Consider the following 17,804-nt stretch of genomic DNA (forward strand, 5'->3'; position numbering starts at 1 on the left):
TATCTGTTTGTGGATGCTCCATAGTTTTCGTTGACTCACTTGACGAAATGTCCCTTTCTCATACATGGATTACGATCTCACTAGTTAATTAGCATTTTTCTGTCGAGGTTGAGTTGGTTTCTACTTTCTCTTGTGAGGTTTACCCATATTTCTTGTGTGTCTTTGCCTCTCACTAGAGGAAGTTTAGAAGGCATCTTGTCCCATCTCTTCTCTTGCTCAAGTATGGACTGAATCACCTACTGTTTTCTGGCATAGCTTGTGTTTATGCTCCTAACCTGCTGCCTGCGATGGCAAGAGGGGGGTCACCTTCCCTGCCTTCTGCGTGCCTCTGCTTGAGGAGACAAAGCTGGCCATGCTTTCTCTAGAGAACTTACCCAGACAGCACAGTGTGTCACAGTGAAGACTTTAAGGGCCACCGGAAATATTTACTTACTCAAAATTTGTATTGAGTTTGTAAAAATATTTAAATGCTTCCCTGCTGGTTGGTAAACAGCTGCTGCTCTGTAACCCCTGAGTAACATTCCTTTTGCAGAAGGACCCTTTTCTGGGACCCTTCAGACACCCTTCTCCCCTACAATTTTTTTCCTTCAGAGAGAGGGTCTCACTCCGTCACCCAAGCTGGAGTGCAGTGGCACAATCGTAACGCACTGTAACCTGGAACTCCTGAGCTCAAGTGACCGTCCTACCTCAGCCTCCTGAGTAGCTAGGGCTACAAGCAGCACACCATCATGCCCAGCTAATTTTTTTTTTTTTTAAGAGACAAATTCTTGCTGTATTACCCAGGCTGGTCTCAAACTCTTGGCTCAAGCAATCCTTCTACCTCAGCCTTCCAAAGCACTGGGATTACAGGCATGAGCCACCATGCTCAGCCGCACAATTCTGATTAGTATCTTTGTATTTTCCTGATTGTTAAGTATTTTTGGTATCACTCTGTCCTTCACTGTACAAGGTGCTGGGGATATGTGGCTGAACAAGTAGAAAGTCCCTGTCTACCCAGAGCTTGCCTGCTTGCTTCATTTATTCACACATGCTCCGCATTTTCCAGAGAGGATTAAAGGTGACTGACTAAAACACAGCCTACAAAATACAGAAGTAATAGTGCTAGTTGAAACAAAGAGGAAATATAAGGGATGATTAGCATACCTTACTAGTTTAGCCAAATACAGTCCCACACCGCATAACAATGTTTCAGTCAGTGATGAGTCCACATGAGGTCCCATAAGGTTGTAACACTGTATTTTTACTGTACCTTGTCTGTGTTGAAATGTGTTTAGACAGCATTGTCTTATACTTGCCTATAGTTTTCAGTAACATGCTGTACAGGTTTGTAGCCAAGGAGCAATAGGCAGTACCCTATAGCCTAGGTGTGTAGTGGGCACCACCATCCAGGTGTGGTGATGTTTGCACAACAATGAAATTGTCTAGCGATGCATTTCTCAGGACTTGTACCCATCAAGTGACACATGACTGTATTTCTTTCTACTTACCAAAAACAAAAAGGGAAATAAACAGTATTGAGTACCTATGACTCCTCCCCATTCCTTCCCTTCCTGAAGACTTCAGGTAGGACAGAGCAGAAGAGTCATTTATGTTGATGGGGAGAACCAGACTGGCCTAAAGCAGGGTGTTGGGATCCTGGCAAGGTGAGGAGGGCATCCATGAGTGAGAGCTGCCTGCCACGGAGAAGCCAGAGACTGAGTGCCCATGCGTGGGGAGTTCCAGTGCAAGGTGTCCGAGTCTGAGCAGGGTTTGTGCGTTTGTGCCCAGGGGAGCATCTTGGCTTGCAGTGTCAGTGAGGAGGGCATCAGCATGGGAGGCCAGCTTAGAACTAAATGCCTGTGTCCCCTCAAAATTCATATGTCGAAATCATAACCCCCAAAGTGATGGTGTTAGGAGGTGGGGCCTTAGGGAGATGATTCCTGAGGCCCCATTCATGAGCAGTAGGCCTATCCCTCATGAATGAGATTAGTGTCCTTATAAAAGAGGCCTCAGAGACACCCGTTGCCCCTTCCGCTATGGGAAGACAGTGAGAAGGTGCTGTCTGTGAACCACGAATCCCCCACGAGATGTTGAATCTGCCAGCACTTAGATCTTGGACTTCCCAGTCTCTCAAACTGACAAATTTCTGTTTTTTTCTGAGCTACCTGGTTTAGGTATTTTGTTCTAACAGCCCAAATGGACTGAGACACAGCTCAGAGCAGGGAGCTGGAGCCCAAGGATGTTGAGAAAGGCGTCCACCTGAGGGGCGGGGGCAGGGGCAGCAAGGAGTGGGAGAGCCAGAGCAGGGTAGGGGCACCGACACTGGGGAGGGCACGCCCAGCATGGAGGGTCAGGGCTGGTCCTGTGGGGGGCAGGGGTACCGACACTGTGGGGAGGGCACACCCAGCACGGAGGCTCAGGGCTGGTCCTGTGGGGAGTGCATCGTTGCAGGGGAAAATGGTGACTAATGTGGGGAATTGAAGCCCAGGTGGGATAAGCTGGGTGTCCTCGCAGGGGGTAGCCTGGTATGGGAGCAGGGCCTGAGAAGGTTGAGGCAGATGTTCATATGGGGTCAGGGGCAGGTATGGGGAGTCAGAGCCACACAGGGTGAGGAGGATGTATATCCACTGGGATGCTTCCGGGCGGGATGTTGAGTCCCACAGAAGGCAAGAAGGACTGCAGCACAGGGAGTGGCCCAGCTCACATGGGGTAACAGGCCTCTGTGCAGGGGTGGTGTGGCCTGGAATCGTGAGTGGGAGCTCAGATGGGATGAAGAGGGCAGCCCCACGGCTGGAGCACATGGAGGGTGATGAGTGCGGTGCTGAGGCTGAGGGAGGGGCTGCAGAACCGTAGGGACCGGTGACAGAGAAGGGGCTGCTTAGATGAGTAGGTAGTAAGGATTATGGGAGCCTGGCTTCCCAGTGGCAGACAGGGATGTTGGATTTGATTTCAAGGTAATCTTGAAATTACTGTTGCAGGCTGCTGTGGAAAAGTACATGAGAAAAATATTAATAGTATTTAAAAACTAAGACCAAAGGTAGAGAAATGCAGCAATTATAACAGTTTTATTTTCTGAGTGATCAGACAATAGATGACTCAGTTTCTTGTTTGTGCTTTTATATGTTTTGCAGATCTTTTTTAACAGCATATATTCCTTAGGAAAGAAAAAATTTATAACTTTAAAGTAACAGGCTAGTGAGGTAACTCATTTCCTACATACTGGGTAATGTCTGTTCTTCAATCAAGAAAGGAAAATATTCTCCTTTTTAAAAATTTTTATTCTCATTTTGGCTTTTCACAATAAACTAGGGAATTAAAAAAATATTTTACTATCAACTGTGAAAATTTCAGCAGAGACAAGCATTTGAGGGATACTCCACATAGCCCCCACTAGACTATATAGCCAGTATGGAAGCTTAGGTAACATGTGCCCTTCTGAAATGAATCCAAGAAGACAGTAACCATCTGAACCCTATGTAAAGTGAGACAGTGTTAGGCTTGCATAATTCATTTAGCTTTTAGCTTTTGAGGAGGTACAGTTGGAACAAATACAACAAATACTTAATCCAGACTTTTCACTTTAACTTTCATGGGTTTATACCAATTTGAGGATTGAAGTCATTCATTATATCAGCACCGTTACAACTTTATATAAAATAAAAGCTTATGTTTGTTAAATCTGTCCAAATATCATGCACAATTAAGAGGGGTACATTATTACTTTTTCATAAAATTTGGTCATTGAGGATTACACACCTTAAGGTTAAAGTTATTTAGCCCAATTGCTTGGCTTCAAACAAACAAGATTGTATTGCCATTTTCAGATGGGGAAGCTGAGGACCAAAGAGGTTGTGAGATGTACCTGAAGATTGTGAATTCTGGCTGGGTGCAGTGGCTCACGCCTGTAATCCCAGCACTTTGGGAGGCCGAGGCAGGATCACCTGAGGTCAGGAGCTGGAGACCAGCTTGGCCAACATGGTGAAACCTATCTCTACAAAATATAAAAATTAGCCATGGTGGCACGCGCCTGTAATCCCAGCTACTCAGGAGGCCAAGGCAGGAGAATTGCTTGAGCCTGGGAGGCGGAGGTTGCAGTGAACTGAGATCGCGCCACTGCATTCTAGCCTGGTGACAGAGTGAGACTCCGTCTCAAAAAAAAAAAAAAAAATTTTGAATTCTGATTGTGACAATCCAAACATTTTTATTCGGGTTATTGTCACTCTTAATTTGCAGGTGACAGGGCAAAATCAAGATAAACTCTCAGACGCAGATAAATACCAAAAAAAGAAAGAAAAAGCAAATAGCTGGTAAAAAGTTGAAGTGAAAAGTAAAAGGCTGGTCGCGGTGGCTCACGCCTGTAATCCCAGCAGTTTGGGAGGCCGAGGTGAGTGGATCACGAGGTCAGGAGATCAAGACCATCCTGGCTAACACGGTGAAACCCCGTCTGTACTAAAAATACAAAAAATTAGCCAGGCGTGGTAGCAGGCATCTACTACTCAGGAGGCTGAGGCAGGAGAATGGTGTGAACCTGGGAGGCTGAGCTTGCAGTGAGCCAAGATTGCGCCACTGCACTCCAGCCTGGGCAACAGAGCAAGACTCCATCTCAAAAAAAAGAAAAGTAAATAGCCCCGATTTTCACTAATGGCATGCAAAGTCTTCCAGAACTATATGGTACACTCTGTAATTGTTTGAAGGACTATAAAAGCAGTTTTAAAAAACCATAACCCCCCCTTTTAAAATTAATACTTTAAATTCTGGGATACATGTGCAGAACGTGCAGGTTTGTTACATAAGGTATACATGTGCCATGGTGGTTTGCTGCACCCATTAACCTGTCATCTACATTTGGTATTTCTCTTAATGTTATCTTCTCCCTGCCCCCACTCCCCGACAGGCCCCGGTATGTGACTCCCCACCCTGTGTCCATGTGTTCTCATTCTTCAACTCCCACTTATGAGTGAGAACATGCAGTGTTTGAAAACCTCCCTTTTTTAAAAAATATGGGTTATTACTGACTGTGTTACTTTCATTACTTAAGAGGGACTGATTTAACTTCCCAAATCAAATTGCTCTGCATTTCTTACCACTATTGTATCTGCTTTCAATTCAGAAAATTAAGACATTTTAATTTTATTCTTTGTATTACTGCCAAACAAAGCATTAAGAGTACTCTTAAAAGAATCATGAAATGTATAGCAACACTAACAGAAGGATAAATATGGTAAAAGAGCTTTAAAATCGAAGTTAGTGATAGAAATAGTAACAGAAGTAGAAATAGATGCTAGTGCAATGTCATTTAGACATTTATTAGTTTTTTGAGACAGGGTCTTACTCTGTTACCCAGGCTGGAGTTCAGTGGCACCATCATAGCTCACTTCAGCCTCAACCTGGGCTCAAGCAATCCTCTCATCTCAGCCTCCTGAGTAGCTAAGACTACAGGTGCGTGCCACCACACCTGACTGATTGATTATAGAGATGGGGCTTCACTATGTTTCCCAGGCTGGTGTCAAACTCCTGGGTTCAAGCCATCCTCCCCCCTTGGCCCCATCTGAAGTGTTGGGATTATAGGCATGAACCACTGTGCCCAGCCTTGAAGTAATTCATGATTGAGGGATATTGAAGAAGGAGTATACTAAAACATTGGGTTGCAATGTCAAAATTATAGATACTTGTACTTGGATAGAATGTTCCATAAATGGAAATATTCATAATCACATGTAACATAGGAGTTATCAAAAGGGCACTATGGAAAAAGTCATGATTATATCATGAAATTGTTCAAACATATGAGAAGTAGAAAAAAAACATGTCAGTACTTTCATCACCCAGGTTCAACAGTTTTCAAGCTCTTGCTACAAGTCATCTTTTTTTCTTTTTTCCTTAAATTATTTTAAATGAACAACATGTCATTTTACCCTTATTCAGTTTGGGTCTCTAAGAAATACAAAAATAACCACGGTGACATTATCATCTTTATTTTCTGGCACTTCAGTCAAAATTAAAGGTAAATCTTTGGCACCGTCTATACACAGCTCATAAATTAAATTTCCCAGATTGATTTACAAATGTCTTTTTGTAGTTGATTTGCTCTAATCAGGATAAAAACAAGATCCACTCATTATAAATGGTGGTTAATCTTGTCAGATGCTTTAAAAAATTATGAACATCTTATAATAGTTTGATACATTTATCACAATTCGTGAACCAATACTGATTCATTGTTATTAGCTAAAGTCTGTACTTTATTCTGATTCCTTTAGTTCTTATCCAGTGTCCCTTTTCTATTCCAGGATCCCATCTAGGATTTCACATCACATTTATTTTTTATTTTTTATTTTATTTTAAGTTCCAGGATACAAGTGTAGGACATGCAGGTTTGTTACATAGGTAAACGTATGCCATGGTGGTTTGCTGCACCTGACAATGCATTACCTAGATATTAAGCCTTGTATGCATTAGCTGTTTATCCTGATGCTCTCCCTTCCCCCACTCCTTCACCCCTAGCACATCACATTTAGTCATCATATCTGCTGAGGCTCCTCTTGCATGTGGCAGTTTCTTAAACTTTCCTTGTTTTTTGTTTTGTTTTGTTTTCTAACCTTTTTCTAGGATCTCCTTTCCTCGTTTCTGATGACCTTAATACTTTTAAAGATTACTGGTCAGTTATTTTGTAAACTGTCCCTCAGTTGAGATTTGTGTGATATTTTTCTTATTAGACTCATGTTATTGATTTTGGGGAGAAAGACCATAGAGGTAAAGTGTCATTCTCATCACATCATATCAAGGATTCATACTTATCAACATGACTTACTACTGTTGATATTAACCTTGATCTCCCAGGTGAGGAGGTGTTGTCAGGTTTCTGCACTGGAAAGCTGTTCTTTTTTTCTCCTCCATGCTATCCTCTTTTGGAAGGAAGTCATTATGCAAGGCCCACACTTAAGGAATAGAGAGTTATATCAGTATGGACTTGTGGATATTTATTTTATGTCTTGCATTACAATCTAATACTATTTTTTTCCCCTCAGATTGTTCTAGCTTTGGCTATTAGGAGCTCTTTCAGTTGATTCTTGTGTCCCTTTGACATACCCCCATTATTTTTGGTTTTGTGTTTTGTGTTTGTTTTTTAAGCACTTCCTTTCTTTTTCTGGCACTGTAAGATGCTCCAAATTCATCTTCTATATAAGATGCTCCAAATTCATCTTCTTTACTCTTTTCCCTAGCCATATAATTAGACATTTCATCTAGGAGCCCTGGTTCCTACTACTGGAGAATGATATTTGAAGCCAAGATCTAGGTTCTAAGTGTGCTTATTGCTACTGGGGGTGTCATTGGTTCTTGGCCTACTGAGCCAGGACAACAGGGAGATGTGTGTATACTATGTATATACACATATCTATACACATTTCTATATATAACTATATTATAGAATTCATGAAATGTCATAAACTCCTCAGTGCATACTGACGTCTCCAGCTCTAATCCATTACCACATAGACCACACTCGCCTTTATCTTCTCATTCCAACAGTGAGAAACTTAGCTCCCACTATCAGCCATCCATCTACTTCGTTGTTCAATTTCGGTATGATATGTGGTAGTTGTATTTGTTTTCTAGGGCTGCTATAATAAATGATCACAAACTTAGTGGCTTAAAACAGAAATTATTCTTTTCACAGTTCTAGAAACTAGAATTCCAAAATCAAGAGGTAAAAAATATGGAAGAAAAAGAAAACAGAATAGAGCATAAGACAGATATAGAACATGGTCAAAAGTTCTAGCAGAATATAGTTGGAGTCCCAGAAAAGAAAGAGAGAGAAAATAGAACAGAAGCAATAATTGAAAAAATAGTTGACAAGGACACTACCAATCTGATGTAAAACATCAACCTATGGTTTCAAGAAAGTCAGCAACCCCAAGTAGGGCAAACAGAAAACCATACCAGGCCGGGCAACGGTGGCTCACGCCTGTAATTCCAGCACTGTGGGAGGCATAGTCGGGCAGATCACTTGAGTTCAGGAGTTCGAGACCAGCCTGGCCAATATGGTGAAACCCAATCTCTACTAAAAATACAAAAATTAGCCAGGCATGGTGGCACATGCCTATAATCCTAGCTACTCAGGAGGCTGAGGCAGGAAAATCGCTTGAACCCAGGAGGCAGAGGCTGCAGTAAGCCAAGATCGTGCCATTGCACTCCAGCCTAGGTGACAGAGTGAGACTCTGTCTCAAACAAAAAAAAAGGGGGCAGGTGCAGTGGCTCACACCTGTAATCCCAGCACTTTGGGAGGCTGAGGCGGGCAGATCACAAGGTCAAGAGATCGAGACCATCCTGGCCAACAGGGTGAAACCCCGTCTCTACTAAAAATATAAAAATTAGCTGGGCATGGTGGCGTGCGCCTGTAGTCCCAGCTACTCTGGAGGCTGAGGCAGAATTGCTTGAACCCTGGAGGCAGAGGTTGCAGTGAGCTGAGATCGCACTACTACACTCCAGCCTGGGTGACAGAGTGAGACTCTGTCTCGAAAGAAAGAAAGTAAACCACACCTAAGCACACCATAGTCAAACTGAAAATCAAAGATGACAAGAAAATCTTAAAAGCAATCAATGTAAAAAAGACATATTATAGAATGACATGTAATGACACTTTTTAGTTGCTGACAGAAAAAACCTGCCAATTTAGAAATCTGATTCCGGCCAAGTTGGTGTAAAAGAGATCAGTTTATCCTCCTCCCTGAAACAAACAAGCAACCTAGACAAAATACATGAAATAATGGATTTCTGGCATTGGACATCAGGCAGCACAGGAATTGGCTTCTGAGAGAGGGTAAACAAACAAGACGAGCCCTAGAATTACCCAGTTTACTGGCTGTAGAGAGTTTCCAGACTGCAGTGCAGGAAGGGGGAATCCACGTGGAACTTAGTGATCTCCCTGAGTTGAGGAGATAGGAGTTGAAAGTCTGAGGAGGCTATGTTGCTAGAGTTCACAGCTCTCTCCTGAAAAGGAGAGCTGCACAGAGAGTGAACTCTAAAGATCTGTAGTACCTTTCATGTCTTCATCTGAGCTTCGAGTATTGCACGCATGTTAGGAAGCTAGAATAGAACCCCTTGAAAGGATTAGAGGGAATAATCCACACACAGAGGTGGGCATAGTTTTTTCTTACTAGTCATAGTAATTTCCATAACATTGAGAAGAGCACTCAGAAGGGCTTTGGCTTGGTAGTAGGAAAATTAGTCCTAGACTAAAAGCTTATCTAATCCCACCTAACACAGCAGAAAAAAAGCTTAGTAATATTGATTCGAATTTAAAAATAAGATGAAATTGACAATGTCTGACGTCAGTGAGGACCAATTTTCCTCACTAAGTGGGTCGGGCCGTTCCTGCCACGAGCTTCTAGTGCATGTTCTATTCTGAAAAAGATGAGAAAACCAGCTACGGTGCAAGATGTCATGAAATGAGCCGTGTTCAGAATCTAGGCACCTGTGACTTTGATATACCTATGAGGTTTAAAAAAGAAATAACAGGAATACAAGTAGAATATGTGCCATATGAAGAAATCATAGCTTATTTATGTACCATTTAGTATCCTCATTAGCTGTTTGACTGGTTTTACAATTCAGCATATAATCCTTGGCTCTTTGGAAATAAAATTGTATAAATATTAATATTTATTAGATCTGAATGGCAGGTACATGGGTGTTATACTAGTCTCTGTGCTTTTGTGTTTTTTTAATTAAACTAGTGATTTATGACTGCCTAGGAATGTGGCCATTCATATCATACCTTGTCATCCATTTCCTAGGTTCCCAGTCTAAGTGGGTGACTTTCAAAGATAGAGGCAGATCATTTCTCCGTCAAGTATAGAGAGACACATCTGCTCCTCCTAGAGTGTCCATAAGTATGAAGAAAATAGAAATAACTTAGAAGAGGCTGCAAAAACATTAAAGTTTGAATTTTTTTTTGGATGGGGAATAACATTTTGATGGCAATTTAATAGTGATTTTCATGTGTATCTTGATAATGTCAAAGGTAATAACCAGGTGTTTTGGCAGGGCAAGTTTTGGGGATCAGGGAAACACTCATATCTGCTAAGTACCTATTATGCCATAAACTGTACTGAGAGCTTTTTATCTGTTACCTCATTTTAATTTGTAGTCAATTTATATGGTAGACCTCATTTGCCTGTTATAGATGAGCACCCAGGTTTCTCAGGAAAAAGCAATGTCTTAAATCTCACTAATAGTACTGCCAGAATAAATTATTATAAAGTATATCATAATGATTTAGATTATAAGAAGAAACATTTACTAATGGTGAAAATTCTAAGCATTGTGGTTGCTTACCTAGAAAAATTGAGTACCTTCTTTTACTTCTCTGAAAATTTTAAGCTTTTTTCTTTTTCTTTTTTTTTTTTTGAGGAAATCTGCCACTTCTATTCTTTTTTGTTGTTGTTGGTTTGCAACTGTATTTTATTTTATTTTATTTTTTATTATTGTACTTTAAGTTTTAGGGTACACGTGCACCATGTGCAGGTTTGTTACATATGTATCCATGTGCCATGTTGGTGTGCTGCACCCATTAACTCGCCATTTAGCATTAGGTGTATCTCCTAATGCTATCCCTCCCCCCTCCCCCCACCCCACAACAGTCCCCGGAGTGTGATGTTCCCCTTCCTGTGTCCATGTGTTCTCATTGTTCAATTCCCACCTATGAGTGAGAACATGCGGTGTTTGGTTTTTTGTCCTTGAGATAGTTTACTGAGAATGATGATTTCCAGTTTCATCCATGTCCCTATAAAGGACATGAACTCATCATTTTTTATGGCTGCATAGTATTCCATGGTGTATATGTGCCACATTTGCTTAATCCTGTCTATCGTGGTTGGACATTTGGGTTGGTTCCAAGTCTTTGCTATTGTGAATAGTGCCCCAATAAACATACGTGTGCATGTGTCTTTATAGCAGCATGATTTATAATCCTTTGGGTATATACCCAGTAATGGGAAGGCTGGGTCAAATGGTATTTCTAGTTCTAGATCCCTGAGGAATCGCCACACTGAATTCCACAATGGGTGAACTAGTTTACAGTCCCACCAACAGTATAAAAGTGTTCCTATTTCTCCACATCGTCTCCAGCACCTGTTGTTTCCTGCTTTTTTAATGATGGCCATTCTAACTGGTGTGAGATGGTATCTCATTGGGGTTTTGATTTGCGTTTCTCTGATGGCCAGTGATGATGAGCATTTTTGCATGTGTTTTTTGGCTGCATAAATGTCTTCTTTTGAGAGGTGTCTGTTCATGTCCTTCGCGCACTTTTTGATGGGGTTGTTTGTTTTTTTCTTGTAGATTTGTTTGAGTTCATTGTAGATTCTGGATATTAGCCCTTTGTCAGATGAGTAGGTTGCGAAAATTTTCTCCCATTTTGTAGGTTGCCTATTCACTCTGATGGTAGTTTCTTTTGCTGTGCAGAAGCTCTTTAGTTTAATTAGATCCCATTCATCAATTTTGGCTTTTGTTGCCATTGCTTTTGGTGTTTTAGACATGAAGTCCTTGCCCATGCCTATGTCCCGAATGGTAATGCCTAGGTTTTCTTCTAGGGTTTTTATGGTTTTAGGTCTAACATGTAAGTCTTTAATCCATCTTGAATTAATTTTTGTATAAGGTGTAAGGAAGGGATCCAGTTTCAGCTTTCTACATATGGCTAGCCAGTTTTCCCAGCACCATTTATTAAATAGGGAATCCTTTCCCCATTGCTTGTTTTTGTCAGGTTTGTCAAAGATCAGATAGTTGTAGATATGCGGTGTTATTTCTGAGGGCTCTGTTCTGTTCCATTGATCTATATCTCTGTTTTGGTACCAGTACCATGCTGTTTTGGTTACTGTAGCCTTGTAGTATAGTTTGAAGTCAGGTAGCGTGATGCCTCCAGCTTTGTTCTTTTGGCTTAGGATTGACTTGGCGATGCGGGCTCTTTTTTGGTTCCATATGAACTTTAAAGTAGTTTTTTCCAATTCTGTGAAGAAAGTCATTGGTAGCTTGATGGGGACGGCATTGAATCTATAAATTACCTTGGGCAGTATGGCCATTTTCACGATATTGATTCTTCCAACCCATGAGCATGGAATGTTCTTCCATTTGTTTGTATCCTCTTTTATTTCATTGAGCAGTGGTTTGTAGTTCTCCTTGAAGAGGTCCTTCATGTCCCTTGTAAGTTGGATTCCTAGGTATTTTATTCTCTTTGAAGCAATTGTGAATGGTAATTCACTCATGATTTGGCTCTCTGTTTGTCTGTTATTTGTGTATAAGAATGCTTGTGATTTTTGTATATTGATTTTATATCCTGAGACTTTGCTGAAGTTGCTTATCAGCTTAAGGAGATTTTGGGGCCGAGACAGTGGGGTTTTCTAAATATACAATCATGTCATCTGCAAACAGGGACAATTTGACTTCTTTTTTTCCTAATTGAAACCCTTTATTTCCTTCTCCTGCCTAATTGCCCTGGCCAGAACTTCCAACACTATGTTGAATAGGAGTGGTGAGAGAGGGCGTCCCTGTCTTGTGCCAGTTTTCAAAGGGAATGCTTCCAGTTTTTGCCCATTCAGTATGATATTGGCTGTGGGTTTGTCATAGATAGCTCTTATTATTTTGAGATACGTCCCATCAATACCTAATTTATTGAGAGTTTTTAGCATGAAGGGTTGTTGAATTTTGTCAAAGGCCTTTTCTGCGTCTATTGAGATAATCATGTGGTTTTTGTCATTGGTTCTGTTTATATGCTGGATTACATTTATTGATTTGCATATGTTGAACCATCCTTGCATCCCAGGGATGAAGCCCACTTGACGATGGTGGATAAGCTTTTTGATGTGCTGCTGGATTCGGTTTGCCAGTATTTTATTGAGGATCTTTGCATCAATGTTCATCAAGGATGTTGGTCTAAAATTCTCTTTTTTGGTTGTGTCTCTGTCCGGCTTTGGTATCAGGATGATGCTGGCCTCATAAAATGTGTTAGGGAGGATTCCCTCTTTTTCTATTGATTGGAATAGTTTCAGAAGGAATGGTACCAGTTCCTCCTTGTACCTCTGGTTGAATTCGGCTGTGAATCCATCTGGTCCTGGACTCTTTTTGGTTGGTAAGCTATTGATTATTGCCGCAAGTTCAGAGCCTGTTATTGGTCTATTCAGAGATTCAACTTCTTCCTGGTTTAGTCTTGGGAGGGTGTATTTGTCGAGGAATTTATCCATTTCTTCTAGATTTTCTAGTTTATTTGCATAGAGGTGTTTGTAGTATTCTCTCATGGTAATTTGTATTTCTGTGGGATCAGTGGTGATATCCCCTTTATCATTTTTTTATTGCATCTATTTGATTCTTCTCTCTTTTCTTCTTTATTAGTCTTACTAGTGGTCTATCAATTTTGTTGATCTTTTTCAAAAAACCAGCTCCTGGATTCATTAATTTTTTGAAGGGTTTTTTGTGTCTCTATTTCCTTCAGTTCTGCTCTGATTTTAGTTATTTCTAGCCTTCTGCTAGCTTTTGAATGTGTTTGCTCTTGCTTTTCTAGTTCTTTTAATTGTGATGTTAGGGTGTCAATTTTGGATCTTTCCTGCTTTCTCTTGTGGGCATTTAGTGCTATAAATTTCCCTTTACACACTGCTTTGAATGTGTCACAGAGATTCTGGTATGTTGTGTCTTTGTTCTCGTTGGTTTCAAAGAACATCTTTATTTATGCCTTCATTTCATTATGTACCCAATAGTCATTCAGGAGCAGGTTGTTCAGTTTCCATGTAGTTGAGCGGTTTTGAGTGAGTTTCTTAATCCTGAGTTCTAGTTTGATTGCACTGTGGTCTGGGAGACAGTTTGTTATAATTTCTGTTCTTTTACATTTGCTGAGGAGTGCTTTACTTCCAACTGTGTGGAATAGGTGTGGTGTGGTGCTGAAAAAAATGTATATTCTGTTTATTTGGGGTGGAGAGTTCTGTAGATGTCTATTAGGTCCACTTTGTGCAGAGCTGAGTTCAATTCCTGGGTATCCTTCTTAACTTTCTGTCTCGTTGATCTGTCTAATGTTGACAGTGGGGTGTTAAAGTCTCCCATTATTATTGTGTGGGAGTCTAAGTCTCTTTGTAGGTCACTCAGGACTTGCGTTATGAATCTGGGTACTCCTGTATTGGGTGCATATATGTTTAGGATAGTTAGCTCTTCTTGTTGAATTGATCCCTTTACCATTATGTAGTGGCCTTCTTTGTCTCTTTTGATCTTTGTTGGTTTAAAGTCTGTTTTATCAGAGACTAGGATTGCAACCCCTGCCTTTTTTTGTTTTCCATTTGCTTGGTAGATCTTCTTCCATCCTTTTATTTTGAGCCTATGTGTGTCTTTGCATGTGAGATGGGCTTCCTGAATACAGCACACTGATGGGTCTTGACTCTTTATCCAATTTGCCATTCTGTGTCTTTTAATTGGAGCATTTAGTCCATTTACATTTAAAGTTATTATTGTTATGTGTGAATTTGATCCTGTCATTATGATATTAGCTGGTTATTTTGCTCGTTAGTTGATACAGTTTCTTCCTAGCCTCGATGGTCTTTACAATTTGGCATGATTTTGCAGTGGCTGGTACCGGTTCTTCCTTTCCATGTTTAATGCTTCCTTCAGGAGCTCTTTTAGGGCAGGCCTGGTGGTGACAAAATCTCTCAGCATTTGCTTGTCTGTAAAGGATTTTATTTCTCCTTCACTTATGAAGCTTAGTTTGGCTAGATATGAAATTCTGGGTTGGAAATTCTTTTCTTTAAGAATGTTGAATATTGGTCCCCACTCTCTTCTGGCTTGTAGAGTTTCTGCCGAGAGATCCACTGTTAGTCTGATGGGCTTCCCTTTGTGGGTAACCCGACCTTTCTCTCTGGCTGCTCTTAACATTTTTTCCTTCATTTCAACTTTGGTGAATCTGACAATTATGTGTCTTGGAGTTGCTCTTCTCGAGGAGTATCTTTGTGGTGTTCTCTGTATTTCCTTAATCTGAATGTTGGCCTGCCTTGCTAGATTGGGGAAGTTCTCCTGGATAATATCCTGCAGAGTGTTTTCCAACTTGGTTCCATTCTCCCCGTCACTTTCAGGTACACCAATCAGACGTAGATTTGGTCTTTTCACATAGTCCCATGTTTCTTGGAGGCTTTGTTTGTTTCTTTTTATTCTTTTTTTCTCTAAACTTCCCTTCTCACTTCATTTCATTCATTTCATCTTCCATCGCTGATACCCTTTCTTCCAGTTGGTGGCATTGGGTCCTGAGGCTTCTGCATTCTTCACGTAGTTCTCGAGCCTTGGCTTTCAGCTCCATCAGCTCCTTTAAGCACTTCTCTGTATTGGTTATTCTCGTTATCCATTCGTCTAATTCTTTTTCAAAGTTTTTAACTTCTTTGCCTTTGGCTTGAATTTCCTCCTATAGCTCGGAGTAGTTTGATCGTCTGAAGCCTTCTTCTCTCAACTTGTCAAAGTCATTCTCTGTCCAGCTTTGTTCCGTTGCTGGTGAGGAACTGCGTTCCTTTGGAGCAGGAGAGGCTCTCTGCTTTTTAGAGTTTCCAGTTTTTCTGCTCTGTTTTTTCCCCATCTTTGTGGTTTTATCTACTTTTGGTCTTTGATGAGGGTGATGTACAGATGGGTTTTTGGTGTGGATGTCCTTTCTGTTTGTTAGTTTTCCTTCTAACAGACAGGACCCTCAGCTGCAGGTCTGTTGGAGTTTGCTAGAGGTCCACTCCAGACCCTATTTGCCTGTGTGTCAGCAGCAGTGGCTGCAGAACAGTGGATTTTCGTGAACCGCGAATGCTGCTGTCTGATTGTTCCTCTGGAAGTTTTGTCTCAGAGGAGTACCCGGCCGTGTGAGGTGTCAGTCTGCTCTTACTGGGGGGTGCCTCCCAGTTGGGCTGCTCGGGGGTCAGGGACCCACTTGAGGAGGCAGTCTGCCTGTTCTCAGATCTCCAGCTGCGTGCTGGGAGAACCACTACTCTCTTCAAAGCTGTCAGACAGGGACATTTAAGTCTGCAGAGGTTACTACTGTCTTTTTGTTTGTCTGTGCCCTGTCCCCAGAGGTGGAGCCTACAGAGGCAGGCAGGCCTCCTTGAGCTGTGGTGGGCTCCACCCAGTTCGAGCTTCCTGGCTGCTTTGTTTACCTAATCAAGCCTGGGCAATGGTGGACGCCCCTCCCCCAGCCTCGCTGCCGCCTTGCAGTTTAATCTCAGACTGCTGTGTTAGCTATCAGTGAGACTCTGTGGGCGTAGGACCCTCCGAGCCAGATGCGGGATATAATCTCCTGGTGTGCCATTTTTTAAGCCCGTCGGAAAAGCGCAGTATTAGCGTGGGAGTGACCCAATTTTCCAGGTGCCGTCTGTCACCCCTTTCTTTGACTAGGAAAGGAAACTCCCTGACCCCTTGCGCTTCCCGAGTGAGGCAATGCCTCGCCCTGCTTCGGCTCGTGCACGATGCACTGCACCCACTGTCCTGTGCCCAATGTCTGGCACTCCCTAGTGAGATGAACCTGGTACCTCAGATGGAAATGCAGAAATCACCTGTCTTCTGCATCGCTCACGCTGGGAGCTGTAGACTGGAGCTGTTCCTATTCAGCCATCTAAGCTTATTTTTTTTGATGATTTAAGAATGGTCCTGCCCACAGGCAGAGGAGATAGACTGCATGAGCTCTCAAAGTTTTTTCTAAGTCTTATGATACTATAAGTTGGTATTTTTATGATCTCAAATGTGTTCAATTTATTTCCTTTTCTTAAGGTGGATAATATTAATGCAGCTGTGATGGATTTGAAAAAAAAGAAGATACGCAGTCTGAGTGAAGAGGTAAAAATAGGAGCACATGGAAAACCAGTGATTTTTCTCCATCCTAAAGACTGTGGTGGAGTCCTTGTGGAACTGGAGCAAGCTTGATTTATATTTGCAAGCAACTAAATTAATTGACCTGAAAAAGCCTATCAAGTACTATCAGAATGTACTGTGACATTGAGTCCTTCACTGCTTCCATCATGTAAAAGTTCACAGTTAAAAACTGAATTATAGAAAGATTAAAATATATACATCTATAAATACATAAATATGTATATTATTTAGATTAACAAACATTTGTTAATTTGAATTTGAAGAAAATCTTGATTACTAATTACTTAGGGAACGTTATTAAAATCATATAGAAATAAATTATTCCTCTTCTACAATGGGGTAATTGAATGTAATGTGTTAGCTGTGTACAAGGGTATGTGTGTGATGGATGGATACACAAAGGAGTTACGAAAGTATGACAATTTTGTGGCTAATATTTGGGGCAAAACTTTCTAAGAATGTTTTGGAATACTTTTTTAGAGCAAACTGTTTAAGATTAGGGAATTTTGATCTCAGAAGTTTTGCTCTTCAAAAACAACTTGTGGTCACAGGTTCCTCAGGGTCCAGGTGTTTTGGGTGCTAGGGTTAGATGTATAGGAAGTTGTCTGGAAAACCTGGTGCATCATCTAGTAGGTGTGTAGATGGCTGAATTATTTTTTTAAATCAGTAGTAATTTGTAGAGTTAGGTATCACGTAGATGCTAGAATGCCACAACAGGTTCTAGGGGAATATACAAAATGAATAGAAATCCACTGCCAAGATGCTTATGGTTCAGTTGGGGAGAGTACTACTTGAAATAAATGTAAACACTTACAAAACAATATCTGAATGAATTGGAAAGGAAAGAGAGAATAGATCTCAGAGGATGGTCAGACTCAAATATATTAGAAACAAGTTTCAGATGAATTTCAAGGATTACAGATGGATGCTTTGAATGCATAGTGGATGGAAAAGTGGCTAAC

General features: G+C 41.2%; 2 protein-coding genes across 9 annotated transcripts in view; both read left to right on the top strand.

The window, feature by feature from the left end:
- MCEE (methylmalonyl-CoA epimerase) overlaps window positions 1-17,177 on the top strand; it is a 25,532-nt gene extending 8,355 nt beyond the window's left edge. For 7 of the 8 annotated variants that reach the window (XM_055242714.2, XM_063617880.1, XM_055242711.2 and 4 more), the window contains one exon: window positions 16,741-17,177. In XM_055242714.2, coding sequence (XP_055098689.1) covers window positions 16,741-16,893 — 153 coding nt within the window. In that variant the 3' untranslated portion in view covers window positions 16,894-17,177. Of the gene's footprint in view, window positions 1-4,212; window positions 4,349-16,740 lie in introns of those variants that run through there. The other variant, XM_063617875.1, reaches the window with a different exon arrangement.
- PAIP2B (poly(A) binding protein interacting protein 2B) overlaps window positions 1-17,804 on the top strand; it is a 118,710-nt gene that overhangs the window by 88,992 nt on the left and 11,914 nt on the right. The gene's annotated exons all lie outside the window — the stretch shown is intronic.

This window comes from Symphalangus syndactylus, chromosome 14 (genome assembly GCF_028878055.3).
Source record: "Symphalangus syndactylus isolate Jambi chromosome 14, NHGRI_mSymSyn1-v2.1_pri, whole genome shotgun sequence".
In the NCBI taxonomy this organism is placed as follows: Eukaryota; Metazoa; Chordata; class Mammalia; order Primates; family Hylobatidae; genus Symphalangus; species Symphalangus syndactylus.